A 20,023-nucleotide genomic window follows, 5' to 3' on the forward strand; every position below is an offset into this window, starting at 1 on the left:
GAATAAAGTTATAAAATTTTTACTTGCATTCAGTTCACAGCAGTAATCTGAAGGCCGGCTTTATCTTGTGGTTACAGTGAAAAGAAGTCTGAGCTACATCTCAGACTTTCTGCTTGTGCGCTACATCCTATGTGAAGGTTGAACCATGCACTGGCTAAGAGCCAGGAGAGCAAGAGTCCAAGACCAGGAGAGAGAGGGTTGCATGGCTAGTCCTTTTATTTGGTCAGCTATTGTCATGCCCATCTACCTGGTCCCAAAAAGGGGAGGAAGCTCCAGAGCAGGTATGACAGGAAATCCCCCCTGTCTGGAGCCACATACCCCTGTGTGTCCATTGTAGGCAACAGGAAAATGATGTACTTGACTGCTCTAGTAATAATACATCCTCCAGTAGGAACAGTTGCCAAACCCATGGGGTTGTTTAATCTATTTCAATTTGCGCGATCTTTTTTGTTGTTACCTGGGTATTTGGTTAAATTGGAAATATTATTTTTTGCTGCTGTAGTTTTGCTTGCTTAGCATATGATAGAATCGTTTTGCTGTTTCTTAATCCTGTTTATACAATTTTGTAATTTTTGTACATTCTCTGTTTGTTTTTTTTATTTTCCTCCTCACTCTGGGATTGAAAACATACAATTAAGAGTGGACCATAAATACTGTTACTAGCTAAATAAATAAATAAATAAATAAATGTTACAGGACCTCTTTTTATAGTAAAAATAAATAACTCAGGCATTGCTTTCCAATTCACTGCTGTAAACAACTAAGTTTCTCAAAACTGAGTGGTTTCCTGAAAAGGAAGCTGAAAGGCCAAGTCAAGAGGGTCAAATCACTCAAAAGCGCTTGGGAGTTGGTTTTTTAAAAATACATACAAACATACATACATACATACACACACACACACACACAATATTACAATCTCAGCTGGAATGTAAATCTCAGATTAGGAAGGGGACAACCAGAGCCATGAGGATACCAGGCAAAGAAGTCACTAGAGGCAAGAAGGCTTCCTTCCAAAAACAAATAGGAGTCTGGCCCAAACAGGAAAACAAAAAGGCACACAAACAGGCAACACCCCCCCATAAAAAAACCCCACATGCAAACAAATAGTAAGGAATGCTTTTTCAAAAAAATGAGAAGCATGTTGCTAGAAAGATAAAGTGATTGTTTTAAGGTATGCAGCCAGTCACCTTGGGTTCATTGAGGAAAGGTAGGGCAATGAATGCTTAAATAAAGAAATCAGCTCCCAGACTTGTGGCTCCACAGCAACATTGCTCAACTCCGGAGTGTGCACAGATCAGCAAAACTTTCTCTGGATTTAATCCATTAATGTGGAGCATCTCCCTTGGCTTGGCTTTCAGATGTTGAAAGTCAAACTCAGCCTCTCATCTCTGAAGGAGAGAGCTGAGCAAATGGTTCCTCTTGGGGAGGAAGAGCTCAGCTCCCTGGCCCCGTCTCCTGACCTTTGCCTTCCCGCGGAGAACATCACCGATACGCCCGCTTTTCCTCCAACCTCCTTGACATCCTTTGCGAGTGAAGAAAGAGACTTGTTAATTACTATCTCTTTTGCAGGCTTAAAAAACTGGATCATCTCCCAGTTGGCAAAGCAGGAAGAAAGAAAAAAGCTCAGCTCTTAGATCATGTCACTTCTGCAGGAAGAGAGCTGCCTAAGCGCCTCGCCGGATTTTGCCCTCCTGAGGGTTTCATTGGCCTAAAGGTGGCTGTGGGTGAGAAGGAAGGAGGAGGCAGCAGCAGCTGTTCTCCGGTGAAAGTCAGGAGCTGGGGATAAAGGAGCTGGAGACCTTCGGGTCATTGTGGGTAGTTCAGTGAAGACGTTAACGCAGTGTGCAGTGGATGTGAAAAAAGTAAAATCCATGGTAGGGATCATTAGGGAAGGAAATGGAAATAAAACTGCCAATGCCATAATGCCATTCTACAAATCTATGGGGTGTGACTGCGTTTGGAATAGTGTGTACAGTTCTGGTCCCCTCACCTCAAGAAGGATATTGTAGAGTTGGAGAAGATTCAGAAAGGGGCGACCAAAACGATTAAGGGGGTTGAGCCACTCCCCTATGAAGAAAGGTTGCAGCATTGGAGACTTTTAGAGAAAAGGTGACTAAGAAGCAGCATGATAGACGTTTCTACAATTAGTCATGGCACGGAGAAAGCGGAAAGAGAAGTCCCTCTCCTCTCCTTCTCATAACACTAGAACTCATGAACATCCAATGAACTGGATGTTGGAAGATTCAGGACACATAAAAGAAAGGACTTTTTCATGCAACAGAGAGTTAACAGAGAGTGTGGAACTTGCTCCCGCAGGAGGCAATGATGGCCCTAAACTCAGATGGCTTTAAAAGAGGATTAGATGAATTCATGGAGGAGAGGGGTATTGATGGCTGCTGGCCATCATGGCTATTCTTTGTCTCCACAGCAGTGCTTCTGAATGCCAGTTGCTGGAAACTACAGGAAGGGAGAGTTGCTCTTATGTTCAGATCCCAGTTGTGGGTTTTCCATAATGGGCATCTGGTTGGCCACTGTGAGGAGAGGATGCCGGACTAGATGGGTCATTGGTCTGATCCAGCAGGCTCTCCTTATGTTCGTATGAAGGTTTCCGAGAGAGAGGGAGCTGCCTGTTTGCTTGGGTGCCCCGTGCCCCGTTGTCACTCCAGGCAGATGCTCCATGCTTCAGTTGCAGGTGGATGCGGTCCAGGCCTATAGGTGGTGGAGGAAAACTGTATCTCCCTAAAGTCACCCTTCTACTGTTTCAGGTGGAATTGTAGCCATAGCAAAGAAGCAAGTCCTTGCCCAGGAACAGGCTCATTTGCCGACCTGCCAAGGTCCCTCTGCTGATTCCTGGAGAGATACCTGGGTGAGGGCATGAGGAATCAGAGCCCTCCCCTCATTCTAGGTCTGTTGTTGTCATTTGCTTTCACCTTGGGATAAATTCTGGCACTACTGCTCTTGCCGTGATGTCTTTGTTTCTTTATGTGTTTTATATGCACACATCAAATGCCCCCCTGGCCCACCCCCCTAGGTTGCTCCCATTCATTTGCCCCAACACTGACTTTCATTTCAGCCTGGGCTGTGCTCTGTCTGATGCTATCAAAGCCAATGGTGCTCAGCACCCCTCTCCTGGGTCTTTTTGTGCCAATAAACACCATTCAGGCTCCAAGTGTTTACAGCTTCAGCAAGAGAGTCCTGTAGGAAGCAGCTCAGCTGGGCACAGAAGTACTGCTGCGCACTGCACTTCTCATTGCAAAATCTAGCAATTAGCATTATATTTGCAAAACCACCATTAGAACCTGCCACAGGCTTCCCAACTCACAGACATACAGGAAGGAAGATTCAAAGGAATGCAAAGGCAATGTAAATACAGCCTCTTGTAAGGGAAGGGAGGAAGGGCCACCAGACCTAGGAAGTGCGGGTGCTAATTATTTCTCTTCATTAGGCAGCCACTGGGGCTGTCTGCTGCTTAGGGACCCCCTCCCATCCCTCTAGGTTGCAATGCCTGCCGCAGGCTGACTTTTCAGATGCTGAGAAAGCTTAACTGGGGAAGGGCTGTCGTATCTCACCTGTTCTGTATGCAGATGGTCCCTCGTTTAATCCCTGGCATCCCCAGGTAGGACTGGGAATGGCTCCATCTGAAATCCTGGAGATCTGCTGCCAGTGAGAATAGACATTACTACACTGGATGGACTAATGGCCTGGTTCAGTTTAAGGCACTGTCTGTACCCCCAGTGTTCAGTGGAGAATGCCCATCACTATCCCTTGACATATTACATCAACAGGTTAGGTTCACCTGAACTTTGGAAAGAGAATTGGTGGTGGTGGTGGAGAATCCTTACAACCATCAGCTGGTAACTCCAGAAAGCAATTGCAATTGTGCTTAATGATCTCTGGGCCCCTTAAAATTGTTATCCCAATAAGATGTAGAACTGTAATAAGTTGCTTTTGGGGGGCCCTTAAGGTTACTGGCTGTAGGGACATGGGGCAGATTCCTCTTAAACTATGGTCCCCACAGGTGTCTTGTATAGGCTGGGAGAGAGAGAGAGAGAGAGAGAGAGAGAGAGAGAGAGAGAGTGTCAGAGAGTGAGAGAGTTCTGTAGCCCAGAATCCCAGCTCCTGTCTAAATTGTGTTAGTCCTAAGAACACAAGACGAGCCTGTGGGCTCAAGCCGATGGCCCATCTGGTCCAGCAGCCTGTTCTCACACTGGCCAACCAGATGCACCCATGGGAAGCTCACAAGGAGAACCCACACACAAGAGCCCCCTCCCCTCTTGTGGTTTCCAGCAACTGGTAATCAGAAACACTGCTGCCTCCCACTGTGGAGCCAGCATTGCTAGTAGCCATTGATAGCCCTCTCCTCCATGAATTTGTCTAATTCTCTATTCAAGCCATCTTGGTTGGTGCCCACCACTACCTCCTGTGGGAAGGAGTTCCATAGTTTGACTACACACACAGCATGAAGAAGGACTTTATTTTGTCTGTCCTGATTATAGTCCCATATGGCAGGAGTCAGAGTACCAGTTTCTGGCAGATAACTCCCTCCTCCTCTTGCCTTCTGCAATACTGGGCAGGCAGGAGCTGTCTCAGGTAAGGATGGAATTCTCTCTTTGATCCATGACACAGATAATTTTGATTCCATTGTGTGTCAGCACCTAAACCCTCTTATCAGATAATTGATTCCCTTTGTTTACCCCTAATCCTTGTCAATTGTCTCTCAGATACCAATTACCTGTCTGGGGATTGCATGGTCTCATGTCTCTTAGGGCAAAGAGCTCCCCAGAGAGGTTCATTCTCTTCATTTCAATCAGGGCTGATTCAACAGAAGCAGCACCAGTCAGTCATTTGCCCAGGGAGAAAAAAGTCTGAGTCTTATTTTTTGTCTACAACAGGTAGACAACAGGAGGCAACACCCTAGCAAGTGAAAATAGGGCACAAACACCACAAATTCCTAGAAAAATCTGGATCTCTCTGGAAGCTTAATCCAGACTCCATATTCACCTTGTATCTGTAGCACTGAGAGGCCTCCCAATATGTTTTGGATGCTCTCTGCCTTGTCCCAATTTACCGTATTTTTTGCTCTATAAGACTCACTTTTTCCCTCCTAAAAAGTAAGGGGAAATGTGTGTGCGTCTTATGGAGTGAATACAGGCTGCGCAGCTATCACAGAAGCCGGAACGGCAATAGGGATTGCTGCTTTCACTGCGCAGCGACCCCTCTTGCTGTTTTGGCTTCTGAGATTCAGAATTTTTTTTTCTTCTTGTTTTCCTCCTCCAAAAACTAGGTGCGTCTTGTGATCTGGTGCGTCTTATAGAGCGAAAAATACGGTAATTCATTATTCTGGTCTGAATTTGTTCTGTTAGATCTGAGGCTCTGTTTCGCCCATGTTTATTGTAAGAGGGGATCTAAAAATGCCTGCATCCTTTTTTCTTTTCAGATATGCAGGTGAAATTTGCAGGCAAGGAATCTCCAGAGTGGATTAAGCCTGTCAAATCCTGCCTCCTGGGATTGATGGGGGGCGGATCTCTCTGAGCCTTAGAAATGGGGCTTCCCTGTCCTGCTTCAGATCTTGGTCTTATACCTAAAGGAGCGTCTCTACCCCCATCATTCAGCCCGGACACTGAGGTCCAGCTATGAGGGCCTTCTGGCGGTTCCCTCACTGCAAGAAGCGAAGTTACAGGGAACCAGGCAGAAGGCCTTCTCGGTTGTGGCGACCACCCTGTGGAACGCCCTCCCATCAGATGTCAAGGAAAGAAACAACTATCTGACTTTTAGAAGACATCTGAAGGCAGCTCTGTTTAGGGAAGTTTTTTATGTCTGGTGTTTTGTTGTATTTTTAATATTTTGTTGGAAGCCGCCCACAGTGGCTGGGGAAACCAGTGACTGGGGTATTATTATTAATAATAATAATAATGCATTACTCCCTAGGGAAAGGCAGGTGCTCATCTGCCTCCATGATGATGTAGCCTAGAGGAGATTTGGTGGGTGTCTGAGCCCTGTTTTCTGCTCCTCCATAGCCCCACCATCACCAAGCTCACTTTGTACCCTTCCTCTCTTCAAGGCGGGCCACTACAGCTGTTTTACCTGCCTGACTCATTTTGCAGCTCTTACACTTGTTAGGGGAAAAGTCATCTGTCAGCAAAACTAGTCAGTTTTGTTCTGTACTCCCGTGGCTTCAATTTCCCCCTTCTCCCATGGAGGCTTTCAGCTCCTGTCTCTGGAATTTATGTCCTCAAAGTCTCCTAGGGGTTGGTATTGATTTCTGAGTGTTATTTTCACAGTTGTTTCAAACACTCTTTCAGAAGCAGCTCAGAAAATCTGTGCCTATGGTGGGGGGGGCAGAGGAGCTGCGCTTGGTCTCTTGGGTCTCCCTGCCACCCTCTTAAGAACACAGGAACATTACGAAGAATGTGCTGGATCCGGCCAATGACCCATCCTAGTCTAGCATCCTCTTCTCATCATGGCTGACCAGATGCCTGTGGAAAACCCTCAAGGAGGATTCAAGTACAAGAGCCCTCTCCGCTCTTGTGATTTTTCCAGAAGCTGGTATTCAGAAACATTGCTGCCTCCATCTTATAAGGCTATAACTATTGACAGCTACTCGTCGTGATTGATACATCATTTTATCTGTATGCCACCTTTCCATATTAAAAACCCTGCTCAAGCATGATAAAACCTAAAAAACAACATAATTACAAACATAACCAAAGCAGTCATAAGCAATATATGATGGCTATGCTCTCCCTCCATGTTCAGAGGCAGCAATGCTTCTGAACAGCAGTTGCTGGAAATCACAGTAGGAGATAGTGCTCATGTGCTTGGGTCCTGCTCTCTGATTTCCCACAGGCATCTGGTCGGCTACCATAAGAACAGGATGCTGGACTAGATGGGACTTATCCCAGCAGGCCCCTTTTGTTCTCATGCAAAGAACTGACCTTAGAGAATATCAGAGCAACTGAGAGATACAAAAATCCATCCCTGCCATGCGGTTGCTGTGTTAACCCAATGGCATCTTTTTTGCACATCCAAAAATGAAGTTTCTGTCCAAACCACAGCATTGCACAGACATCTGCATGGGTTTCTATGCAGGTATCCCTCAGGTACTCAATGTTTAATCAAATGGGGCCCCAATGAAAGGAGGCATGTAATTTGGAAGTGGCAGTTCATCACAGCAGGAGGACTGCATTTTTGATCCTGAAGCGAGAGTTGCAGCACCAGGGTTGCTTATTTTATAGAAATATAATCATTACTCCTGCCTCCTCAAAAAGAAGTTGCTCAAAGAGGCAAAGGAAGCCTAAAAACAAACACCATTATCTCATAATTGAATGAAGTTACACAAAAAACCCCCCACAAGACTAAAACAGCATCAATAAAACAAAGCTCGCCTGAGAGGCAGAACGAACCACAAATAGATTCAAATGAAATTAAGATGCAGCAGAATCAAATGTTTGTTTTAAAAGATATGCTTTCAAAGGCCAGCAGAGAACAGATGGAGAGGAAGGCTTGGACCCTCATGATCTCCCAATGCTCGCCTCCACACCGACCCTTCCCACCCCAGCATCAGCCCCTGGAAGCAGATGGGCTGCTTTCCTTCTTTTCCCTCCCTGCTGATCTGGGAGTCCTTCCACAAAATCCCCTGGATGTGTGGAAAGTGTTTTAACTCACTCAGATGGAAATGCACTCTGTACTTGCACACACGATTATGCAGATGGTGGATGTGAAGACCAGATCCCCAAAGAGCAGGTCATGTGAGTTTACTGCAGTGGAAAAAGACGGATCAATTTGTATGTGATGACTTCAAGGGTGGATGGATTAAACGGCAACTTTTCCAAAGCTTCATCCTATTTGTGATGTTATCTCAGTACAGCTTCAGCCTGCAAAACCCACTGAACGATTCACCTCTCTTGTCACTCTGACCACATAAGCTTAATGCATCCTTCCACTGGTTTCCTGCTCACTCCTGGATCCAGCACAGTTCAAAACCCTCCTTGGCAGGGTCTCTTTATTAAGAGATTTGTTAATCCTCCTCATCAAATAATCTTTGTGTTTGTTTGTTTTTTAAAAAAATATATGGATGAGCTTATTTGATTGACAGTATCTGAGTACCAAGACCAGTGTTTCTCAACCAGGGGAGTGTATGTATGAAGATCGGCAGGGGAGGATGAGTGCTTCCAAAAAATATGTACAATATAAGTAAAAAAAACCAAACCCACCCAAATTAAAATATGAAAGTGTGAAGTGGTATGTGAAGATCATGTGCCGCTTATTACATGATCAGCATGCCATCATGGGTGCACAGGAGTTCAGCATTACCTCTCGGTTGGTGTGATGTACAATATATACAGCACAGTAGCGCATCATGCAGGCTGCAGTGAATTGTGAGAATTTCACACATACTATATATGCCATTGCTATTACCTATAAAATTATCTTTGATTTAAGGGAGATATTTTTAGTGTGTGGTTGAAACAACAATTGTGCAGCTGGAAAAGTGGGGAGGAAATTACACACGCCAGGTGGATGTAGTTAGGAAGCACTTCAACAACTGGCAACAGCTGTGATTCTGGCATTTCAGGAGCTGGACTAGATGATCCTTTAGGCAACTTCCAACTCCATGGTTCTATAGATCAGGCACGTCCAGTTCGCAAGAGACTGCGATCTACTCCCAGTATAGAAAAACTGGCAGTGAGCTTTTGGGGGGGAAGGATTGACCAGAGTTGTTGAGCTTTTTTGGGGGACCAATAATGATCACCCAGGAGATCACTAGTATAAGTGATACCGTGATCAACCACAAACATCCCCGCAATCAACCGGTAGATCGCGATTGACCTGTTGGACATGCCTGCTATAGATGATTAAATCAACTTAGTTTCCACTGAGTTAAACTGCTGAAGCCATGCTAGTATGGGTCCTTTTTCTTTGGGGCCAGAAAAACAGCCTCTGCTTCACTTACACCTTCAGGCAGGCATTTTTCCCTCATGTCCTTCTCAATACTCTTCACGTCCTCCTGTTTTTGCACCATTGCCTTGTCTAGCACCCCATGATCCTTCTTCTGCAGACAATGCAAAGCAGAGCTGGTCTAGGGACCTTCTCAGCCAATGGTGGCATATTATTATAGATGTAAAGTTAATAGGTTTTCTGTTTCTACAGGTAGTTGGGCCCTGAACTAAACAATTTTTTGCTTTTGTTTTCTTAGAAGAGTATTACACTCACAATTCCCTCCCCTGCCACTTCAGCTGGACATGAGAGACAAAGGAGCTCCATTAGCAAGCCAATCCCTCATACTAATTTATCAATCTCTTTTGGCTTCGCTCACCAAATGCCTTCATCTCCTAGTCAGGCCTCTCAGAGTCACCAGACCTGGAGTGAGACCATCTAGAAACCCTCGGGGAAAGCAGCCTAGGGCGGCAACTTGATTCTGCACACAATTGATAGCTCAGTTGGTTAGAGTGTGGCACTGATAATACCAAGGTTGCCAGTTTGATCCCCATACGGGACAGCTGCACATTCCTGCATTGCAGGGGGTTGAACTAGATGACACCCTGGGTCCCTTCCAGCTCTATAGTTCTGGTAGAGGGAACTGAGCAGACCATCCTGCCAATTGTGCAGCACCATGTGAGGAAGCCTTTCATCACTGCCCTTCAGTCCTTGCTAGAGCATCTCCAAGAGGAGTTTTGGGGAATCAAGTGTGATTCAGCTGTCAAAGACATTTTGATCCAAATGTCTTTGTGAAGCTGGTCTTCCTGCTCTTATGGCTATTAAAACAAAGGCATTTGACAAGCGTGCAACATCTGTGCACAGATTAATAATAATTAAAACAGACTCTGAAAATTAAAACTTCATGTGAAGTTTTTGATTTTTTAAAAAAATTGTAAGCACTTTGATTCATTGTTATTGTTAAAACCCCAAAACATTGGAAGGCGGCGGATTCTCCTCTCTTGGAGGTTTTTCAACGGAGGCTGGATGACTATCTGCCACGGATTCTTTTGTTACGATTCCTGCATTGCAGGTGGCGTGGCTGGGCTAGATCAAGGGAAGTAATAGTGCCACTGTATTCTGCTCTGGTCAGACCTCACCTGGAGTACTGTGTCCAGTTCTGGGCACCACAGTTCAAGAAGGACACTGACAAACTGGAACGTGTCCAGAGGAGGGCAACCAAAATGGTCAAAGGCCTGGAAACGATGCCTTATGAGGAACGGCTAAGGGAGCTGGGCATGTTTAGCCTGGAGAAGAGGAGGTTAAGGGGTGATATGATAGTCATGTTCAAATATATAAAAGGATGTCACATAGAGGAGGGAGAAAGGTTGTTTTCTGCTGCTCCAGAGAAGAGGACACGGAGCAATGGATCCAAACTACAAGAAAGAAGATTCCACCTAAACATTAGGAAGAACTTCCTGACAGTAAGAGCTGTTCGACAGTGGAATTTGCTGCCAAGGAGTGTGGTGGAGTCTCCTTCTTTGGAGGTCTTTAAGCAGAGGCTTGACAACCATATGTCAGGAGTGCTCTGATGGTGTTTCCTGCTTGGCAGGGGGTTGGACTCGATGACCCTTGTGGTCTCTTCCAACTCTATGATTCTATGATTCTGTGATTCTATGACCCGGGGGAGGGGTCCTTTCCAACTGTGCAATTCTATGATCTGTAATTAAAACCCCCGGTATTGCAGTCGTTTAACCTAAGGGGAGCTAGGTTTCAAGGTGGGGGCGGGCGGGGCGGGGGAGTTTTATACCAGCTAAAAGGGGGAAACACTGACGTAGACCAACTACTGACCACGCCCCCGGGCAACCCGGCCCGCCAGCCCCGCCTCTCTCCTTCGCCCGCCGACCCCTATTGGCCGGTGGGCGTGGCGGCGCGCGGAGGCAGTTGCCTGGCAGCAGCGGGCAGCTGGAGCGGGTTGGCAGCATGAGGAGCCTCGCCGGCGCGCGGGGCCATGGCACTGCCGCGCCTCGTCCTCCTCGGGCTGGTCGTGCGCGCTGCCTCCGCGGAGCAAGGTAGGGGGGAGGACTGCGCCTAGCCAGGGAGGCTCCACCGAGGGGACGCCGCCCTCCGCCAGGGCCAGGCAGTCCCATTGGAGAAGAGCCACCTCTCGGAGGTAGAGTGCCCACGAGCATGGATGCTCTGCTGGGTCATCAGCCCCCTTGTCCCCCCCATGGGGGGGGGGGAGGCGGCGGGCGAGGCTTTCCTAAAGCTCACCCCCCGCCAGGGTACCCCAGGAAAACCTCTTCCTTTCCTCCCCTCCCGCAACCTTTTCTTGGTGTTTCGTGGCCGGCCCAGAAGGGGTAGACTGACCCGGGGTAGACTGCGGCGGCACATAGAGTCTCCCTTTGGCTCCGCTCCGAGCGCTGGGCCGCCGGAAAGCCCGTCTCCTACGTCGAACGTTGCAGCCAGCGCCTCCAGAGGGAGTCTGGGGGGCGGCTGAGAACGGGGAGCCCGTCGGGAGACCCACCGATCGTCGGGGGTCCTTAAGGTCGCTCGCTTGCTTCGGGAACCGTCTTCCAGGCCCCGGCAGGGAAGTGGTTGCGGAGGAGCGCCATCTCTCCTCAATGGGCTCGGCGCGCCCCTTCTCGCCCAGTGGCCCTGGCAGGGACGCCGCTGCCCAGCCCGGCGCTCGGGGGACGGGGGGGGGGGGGGACGGGGACGGGACCGTTCAGCGCCAACGGGGCTCGACCTCGACGGCTTTCGGATGGACTGACTGTCGGTGGGCTAGGCTTGTCACCCCCGCAGATGTTTAGAAATCTTCCCTACCGATAGCTCCCGGGCTCAGGCAGGCAGCTCTCGCTTGCTCCTTGTTCCTGCTGCCTCCGACACCCCCCTTTCCCCAATCCCAGTCTTTGCCCGCGGGCAGGGACAGTCCTGGATGCTGCACAGAGCTGAACCTCCTATGCCCAAGAGAGGCCGCTTCCAGAGATGCCAGCCCTCAACTCAGGGCGGTTTCAGTGGCAGCTCCTAGCAAGAAGGTCCAGTAAGGTTTCCTTCAAGAAGTGAGAGGATGGAGCCTCATTTGAGTCCTGCTGGGGAGGAGGATTTTCCTCCTGCCAGGTAAAGCCTCTCCTCCTTTGTTGCCTGCTGTCAGCTGTGGGTTTTGCTGCTGCCTCCAGATGAGCTTTTGACGGCAAATATGCTGCCTGCTATGGCTATCATCTGTTCCGTTTGGCTCTAGAATTGCTTTTGATAAAACGGGCTGGTGTTTTGTTTCCTTTTGTTTTTTGCCCTGAGAATTTTATTTATCAAATTTATATCCCACCTTTCCGTCACAAGATCGCAGGGTGGTTTGCAGAATAAAATACAAGATAAAAACACAAGTAAATAATTAAAACTAAAACAATAACCCAATCCCCTCCCCACAGACAAATTTAGAAGACCGTGGACTATTAACCAGCTAAAGGCCTGGTTGAAATGTTTTTTATTATTATTTAAAGAAAGAAGTGTGTTACACTTCTGGAATGAAATAACCAGAGCATGCTGCTTCTGTTCCTGCGCTAGCTGCCGTCTGGCTTGCAAAGAGCAGTGTCCCTGGCAGACGAAAGCATTCACTGCTTGAACATTGCACTGCTTTGGTCTTGTGGGAACGAACTGGCTTGGATTGGCAGGAGCGTCCTACGAAATCTTTATTATAGTCACTGTGGCAGCTGCTGCTGCTTTGCTTGTCAAGGGGAGGATGTGCCCTGAATCTCTTGGTCAAACAGCTTCTTCTGTGAGATGCCTGGGCAGGATAATGAAGCTGTCGTTGGATCGAGATGACTCTTTACCTCTCTCCAGCAGTCTCTGCCCTGCAAAACTGCCACTGGGGGACGGAGGGAATTGATTGAGAAAATGAGCCTTGGTTCAAAGTGGGAGCATCCATATTCAGGGTCACAGAGCAGAAGCAGTTAAATCACATGACTGGCACCTCTGGGCATGTAAGGCAGTCAGGGCTTCAGGGCAATGAGCAATTAGCAGAAAGGCAGGCTTAAGCCATTTGGGGCCTCACCACAGAACCAACTCTGGGTGGCCTAGTCCTTCCAAGTTCTGGGCCTTCCCTCAAGTACTTCCCAGCTCTGAGGGGACCTCTCAGATATTAGGAACAGGCCTACTGGGAGCCAGCAGTTCTCAGAAGCTCTGGCAGGCAGCAGCTGAGCCCTCAAGCCCAGCTCTGGTAGGCAGCAGTCAGGCCATAGATTTGCTAGTTTCCTTTCGGATTCCTTCCCTAATGATCAACCAGAGTGAACCAAGGGGGGCTGTAAGGGAGAGTTCAGGGACAGGCTCCCCTGCATAGTCTCCTTCTAACGTTTCTCTCTCTCTCTTTCAGTCATTTTGCTGGATTCTCAGGAATCGCAAGCTGAACTGGGCTGGACGTCACACCCTTCCAATGGGGTGAGTGGCTGTTCTGGGGCATTTGTGGTTCTGCAACACACTTACTGAGCCTGGCCTGGTAAGGCTGGCTTGGGAGTGGTGGTGGTGCTGCCCACAAAGCCACTGAGGACACCCAGGCCCAATCTCTTCTCTTTGGCCAGCTGGTAATCTTTCCCTCCAGGTTAGTTTTGTTTACTGATTAAGAGAATGGCTGCTTTGCGTCTCCCTCAGCAAGGACCCTGCCTGCTGCCTGAAGTCACTTTGGTGGCAGAGAGAAGGGCACTCATGGTCTCCCAGGGTAGGCAAGCTGTTTCACTCTACTAATGGCCAGGCAATTGCAAGAAGATGGCTCCCCATTGGCTTTAACTGTTGAAATCTGGTTTGAGAAACCCCAGGTGGCCTCAGAAGCCTGCTAGGCTTTTTCTTTTTAATTTTTAATCTTTTAAAGTTTGTTATTTGTAAGTAAAATAAACCAAAGAAAAACTTGTGTGAAGAAGTAATCGTAATATTACAGCAGGGTGAAAGCATAGTCATTATCGTTAAATTTATTGCTCCAAAATATTACATAATATACTCATTTCTCCCCCATAAATCTGTTAGGCTGGTTTATATGTATTCTTTTGTAATAAGTTAGCTTTAGTTACTATAACCCAAATTTTAGCAATCCATTTGGATGTAGCAGGAAATATGTCCCCCCCCCCCATTTTTAGCTACCAAAATCCTAACAATCCTAAGATTAAACACAATTCCTCAATCATTTTGTGGAATAACATCTTATAGATAACTGAAGGAAGGCACAAGACGGGGGGTTGATCATCAGGTGAGCTGGGCACAGGTGAGCTGAAGCGAGCTGCTGGCCATTCCTGTGGAGCCTCCTTTTATTGAGACAAATATGCAAGCTAGGCAGATACATTTTGGGCTGTGACCTTTACACATCTTCCGTCCCAAGATCGTGGGGTGGTACAAAGTTATTTTGGCACCTGTTTCCACAGCGTCTTTTTCACCTTGCACAGTGTCTGACGAAGGAGACAAAAGGTCTCAGAGACAAAGGTTACAGACAGGACACTGCAGACTACTGAGACTGCAAAAGGTCAGACAGAGGGGACGAAGTTCCGACAGCCGTGGCTTGTCTGAGGGGAAGTTTGCCCTGCACCCCAAGGTCACGCGTGCAGGCAGACTGTGGCTGCCCGCTGGTGGGGAGTGTGCTCCCTCCGGACCCCACTGCCCACTCCGCGATATCCCTACAGATAACCAAGTAGAAATCTTTGAGGTTCTAAGGGTATACGATACCCTAGCATATCAAGGATATTGGCCTAAATAGATTTCCAGAATATTGGTATTTGAGAACAGTTCCAAAAGATGTGTATATAATCCGCTTCATTTAATCACATATCTTCCTTTTTTCTGCCAATTCTCATGGACTTTGAAACAAACACCAGGGCACCAGTCCTATTTTTCTAGAAAAAAGAGGTGCTGGAATTCAGCATGAACACCTCCCTTGTTCTCTTATAATGGCAATGGAGCCTACCTGAGAGGTACCAGAACTGAGTTCCAGCTGGAAAAAAAAGCCCTGATTGGCACCAATGACAGACGGGCTCCTTTGCAGGGAGGACCCCAAGCATTGCGAAGTAGCCATTTCCACGGAATAATAGGTGTGTCTCCTTTCATATCCCCTGCAGTGGGAAGAGATCAGTGGGGTGGACGAGAAGGACCGGCCCATCCGCACATACCAGATCTGTAACGTCATGGAGCCGAACCAGAACAACTGGCTGCAGACCACGTGGATTTCTCGGCAGGGTGGCCAGAGGATCTTTGTGGAGGTGAAATTCACCCTCAGGGACTGCAACAGCATCCCAGGGGTGGGGGGCACCTGCAAGGAGACCTTCAACCTCTACTACGCAGAGTCCGACTCCAGCCTGGGCCCCAACGTCAGCGAGCAGAAGTACGCCAAGATAGACACCATCGCTGCTGACGAGAGCTTCACCCAGGGGGATCTGGGCGAGCGGAAGATGAAGCTCAACGTGGAGCTGAGGGAGATTGGGCACCTCAGCAAGAGGGGCTTCCACCTGGGCTTCCAGGATGTGGGCGCCTGCGTGGCACTGGTGTCCGTGCGGGTCTATTACAAGAAGTGCCTCTCCACGGTGCGGAACTTGGCCGCCTTCCCCGACACGGTAGCAGAAGCTTCCTTTGCCACCCTGGTGGAAGTGAAAGGGGCCTGCGTCAACCACTCCGAGGTGGAGGCAGACGGCCCTCCCAGGATGCACTGCAGCGCAGAGGGGGAGTGGCTGGTCCCCATTGGGAAGTGCACCTGCAGGGCTGGCTTTGAAGAAAAGGGCAGCAGGTGTCAAGGTAAAAGGAACGGCTGTCTGTACCCTTTCCCTTACGCTGAGGCTGCGTCGTCCACCCACCCCATCACCCGGTTCTAACGGGCCAATCATGTGTTTTGTAGAACTCGCCATTTGCTGTAACCAGCCCTTACTGTGTATGTGCATCCAGGGCCTTTGGGCTAAGATATGATGGCATCTAAAGGCACCTGAGATTGTGGAGCCTCTCCTCTCCATGCCAACGGCAATACACCCATTGTTGGATTTTTCTCTCTTGAGTTGTGGTATCCCTGAATCATTTAACAGCCATCCTTAAAAATATTATGAGACTGGACATGATCTCATGCGCTGCAGTCTTAATGAGCCTGCAGATGTAATCATTTTCAGGATCAGCAAAAGCAGGAGAGTCTTGTCAAGGGGCTTGGTTAAATTAAAATTACAATAATTTAGAAACACTTTTTTTGAGAGAGAGGGAGGAAGTGGAAGTGGATTTCTTCCAGTCTTTGCTCTCTCTGTTGATTTACCCACACGCTCTGAGGGCAACTGCCCTAGGTCCACCATGTGAGGCTGACACATCGTCCATCAACTGCCCAGCTCCTCCTGTCAGGGTGACCAGAAACCGGAAGGGTTTGCAAGGTGGTTTTTATCCCTGCCTGGTGTCCTTGCTTCTCGCAGTTGATCTCAGTGCTCCAGGCTTGGAGGCTGCTTTGCTTTGCTTCTGCCTTGATGCTCGCCTTGCTTTTCTTCATTTGGAAGTGGGTCCAGAACTTAAGCAGGAAGACAACTCTGCCCTTGCAGATGTGGTTGGTTGGACTCAGATTTCTGCTGAGCTCCATTCAGCCCCAGCCAGTGATCGGCAATGATGGGAGTTGTAGTCCAGCAACATTTGGCCTAGAATGAAGGTGGAGGCATGGAATGCAGGGCAGTTTAGGAGACTTTCAGCATTTGCTAAGGGGGGTAGAGTCGGAAAGGGGCAAACGGGGTGTTGTCCCTCAAAGTTATTCTAATTGGTTGAGAGTTTCCACAAGGCTTATCACTGGTCAACTGTAGATGAGGCATTAACTCCAATGACATCTTTGGAGAAGCTTAAATTATCCCAGGGCAAAGTGGTGATTCTGGCCTCAGGGCAACAGCCAGTTCTAACACACAACTTCGACACAACACTTACGGGTTGCCAGGAAGGCTTGAGAAAAGCACACAGTCTTCCCAGCCCCTCAAATTGGCAGCAATCCTTTTTTTTCAGTGGAATGTGACTTTTGTGCATTTTAATTAAAAATGGCTTGGCCAGCCCACCCCACTCCCCTCATTTCTTTCCATGACTGGCCTGGATTTGTCTGCAGAAAAACTGTGTTTAATAAGCATGGTTTTGCATATTTGGCTACTTCGGGGGAAGACGCTCCTCATTTAGTTTTCTTCTCTCTTTCTTTTTATTTTGACTTCTTCCAGTTTTGGAGCTTGCTTGCAAAACCCAAAGCACCAGCAGTATTGACCGTCTCCTGGTTGGTTTTCATGCCCTGCTTTGACCTTGTGGAGATGATGGGTCTCTTCCCCCTCCCCCCCCGCCTCCCCTGCTCCATGCAGCAGTTCCCCCCTAATGACATGATCAAACACCCCTGACACATGTATGCTAACTAGGGCAATTTCCTGATTAAAGAAAGTTGATTAACTGATTAAAACTGCATATATTTGAATATGAATGAATGAAAATAGCCCTGAAAGAGAGGCCCATTATTCCTTCCCCTTTTTGGGAGGCTATATCTAGGAGGTTTGAGGTGGGATTGGAAGAAGGGAGGGAGGTGTCCAGTTCTGCATATTGACAAGCTAGAATGTATGCAAAAGAGGGTGGCCAAGTTGATCAAGGGTCTGAAAATCAAGCCTTGTGAGGAACAGTTGAGGCATATTTAGCCTGGAGAAGAAAAGACTGAGAGGGGATACACTTGACATCTTCAAATATCTGAAGGGCTGTCCCATAGAAGACAGAGCAAGCTTTTTTTTCAGCGGCTCCAGAGGGTAGGACCTACCGCATTTTTCGCTCTATAAGACACACCAGACCACAAGACGCACCTAGTTTTTGAAGGAGGAAAACAAGAAAAAAATATTCTGAATCTCAGAAGCCAGAACAGCAAGAGGGATCGCTGCGCAGTGAAAGCAGCAATCCCTCTTGCTGTTCTGGCTTCTGGGATAGTTGCGCAGCCTGCATTCGCTCCATAAGACGCACACACATTTCCCCTTACTTTTTAGGAGGGAAAAAGTGAGTCTTATAGAGCAAAAGATACGGTAAATCAATAGAATCAAATGACAAGACATGAGATTCCAACCAAGCATCAGGAAGAAATTTCTGATGGCATGAACTATTTGATGAGAAATGGGTTCCCTTGGAAGGTAGTGGACTCTCCATTGGAGGTTTAAAGCAGAATTTAGATAGCCATCTGTCAGGGATTCTTTAGCTATTATTCTTGCTTCACAGGGGGCTGGACTAAATAATTATTGTGATCCCTTCCAAATGTACAATTCTGTGATTCTGTTCCCATGATCATGAAGTGAAGTCCATATCCTGAGGACACTGGCAAAGCAGGCATTAGGTGCCCTGATGGTGACAGCTGCTCCACTAGCTCAGCAGACCAAAAAATTTCCTGCAATCCATCTATTTTCACAGTTCTCTATAAAGAATGGCATATGGAACCTTTTGTGGAAATGTTTGCATGATATTGTTTCAGCTGTTTACTGTTTTAAAACTTCTCAGTTGGCCAAAGTAGCCACCTTAAGGATGTGGCAAGTTTATCCCCCACTCCCACCCCCAAAAAAGTTGAGAGGAACTCTGTGACTGTGTGTTTGTAGTCAAATGCTCCTCTGTGCTTATCTGGAATGCAGGGGGGCGATGAGCCTGCCTAGCTTTGTGGCTGCTCATCTGCGGATCTCTCTTTCTGCTGAAGTCACTGGCTGTGCTTGGATGTTACTCCAGTGAGTGGAGCTTCATGATGCAGTAGATGAAGGAGAAGCCTCCTCCTCCTTTCGAGTTCTGAACTCCCACCTGACTCTGATGCAGTCACAAGGAAGCTGAAAGATTCAACTTCGCTTATTGATTACCCATGGTTTAGCTTGTCATCTGAAGTTGATAAACTGTGGTTAATTTTAATTATAGTTTTAACTATGGCTAGTGCAAAGGAGCCAAGATCATATCATACATGGTTTACACTAGCCATGGTTACGACTAACTATGGCTCTAACCATGGCGCTGGATGATTTTTTAAGCTGCAGTTAATATAAAACAGAAGCAAAGTCTTCTAGTCTTGTTGCAGCTGTGCTGGAGGGGAGGCACACAGGCCCCAGAATAGAATAGGATAGGGTCATGCTCATGCTAAACTATGGTTAGCAAGCTAGCCCACTGGGCCTTCCATCACTGGCTATAGGAAGAAGGCGAGAAATGTTTTCGCATCCTGCTGGGCACGTACTTTTGTGAATCTGGAGCCCTCCAGCACAAGAAGCAGCTGACAACTCCTGCAAACGCTGCCCATCTTTCTCACACCCTTCGCTCAGCAGCAGCAGCAAGGAGACTTCCAGCGAAGTCCAAGGTTAATATTTATCAGCTGGGTTTCTTGCAAATGAGACAACTTCAACCAGCCATCAAATTAATGTGATGGAGATCCAGTTCCAAAAATAACTGTCAGCCACTTCTCCTTGACAGAGGCATAAATTGGTGCTGCAGGAGAATTTCTATTACAGCATGTTCCTCTCTGGCTTTGACAGCAGTGGTGGGAGGCTGTGCTGTGTTAATATTCTGCTGGCTTTGTGGCAGGCAGGCGTGGCTGAGGAAAGTGGCCGCTTTGCAGGGAGCCTCTGTTGCAGAGGCAATTGCCAGCCCTGTGCCAAGAAATGAAGAGATAATTTGCTGGCAGTGCCTCAGGCCTCTGAAAATATTCTGAGCAAAGGTAGTGGAAGAGCCTGAACTCATTTCAGGGTGGACTTGGAAAGAAGCTCAGAAATTAATTTCTTTCCTTTGGGTTAGGGATAGGAGTTCTGCTTATCAAGTCCACCTTCTCTGTGAGAAGCTCTTGCAGGATTTGCCCCTCCTGTGTCGACAGAAGTCGACTTGCTGCACACAAAAGAAGGACTTCCTCTTGTTCTGCCTGCTGTTAAATTTGGCACGAGACAGTTGGAGGAGGAAGGATCCTGCCTCTTAATGGCTCCTGTGCCCATTAAACCAGGGGACAACTTTAATTGGCTGGTGGATTCTACAGAAGTGTCCAGGAACATAATTAAGCTGCATGGTGTAATTGGGGTTAATAATAATTAGGCAAGATGGAGTGAATGGCTGTCTGGGCCCTTCTGTTTCTCTCTCAAACTTGACCTTCAGTAACTGATAGCAGTCT

General features: G+C 47.7%; 1 protein-coding gene across 3 annotated transcripts in view; it reads left to right on the forward strand.

Moving 5' to 3' along the window:
* Positions 1-1,599: 1,599 nt before the first annotated feature.
* Positions 1,600-20,023, forward strand: part of EPHA10 (EPH receptor A10) — a 39,509-nt gene continuing 21,085 nt past the window's right edge. Inside the window, exons 1-3 of one of the 3 annotated variants that reach the window (XM_083452851.1) lie at positions 1,600-1,724; positions 13,286-13,350; positions 15,009-15,678. In XM_083452851.1, coding sequence (XP_083308977.1) covers positions 15,075-15,678 — 604 coding nt within the window. In that variant the 5' untranslated portion in view covers positions 1,600-1,724; positions 13,286-13,350; positions 15,009-15,074. Of the gene's footprint in view, positions 1,725-10,875; positions 10,989-11,724; positions 12,037-13,285; positions 13,351-15,008; positions 15,679-20,023 lie in introns of those variants that run through there. The other 2 variants (XM_083452849.1, XM_083452850.1) reach the window with 2 other exon arrangements.

Source organism: Podarcis tiliguerta (assembly GCF_965153285.1).
Source record: "Podarcis tiliguerta genome assembly, chromosome: 8".
In the NCBI taxonomy this organism is placed as follows: domain Eukaryota; kingdom Metazoa; phylum Chordata; class Lepidosauria; order Squamata; family Lacertidae; genus Podarcis; species Podarcis tiliguerta.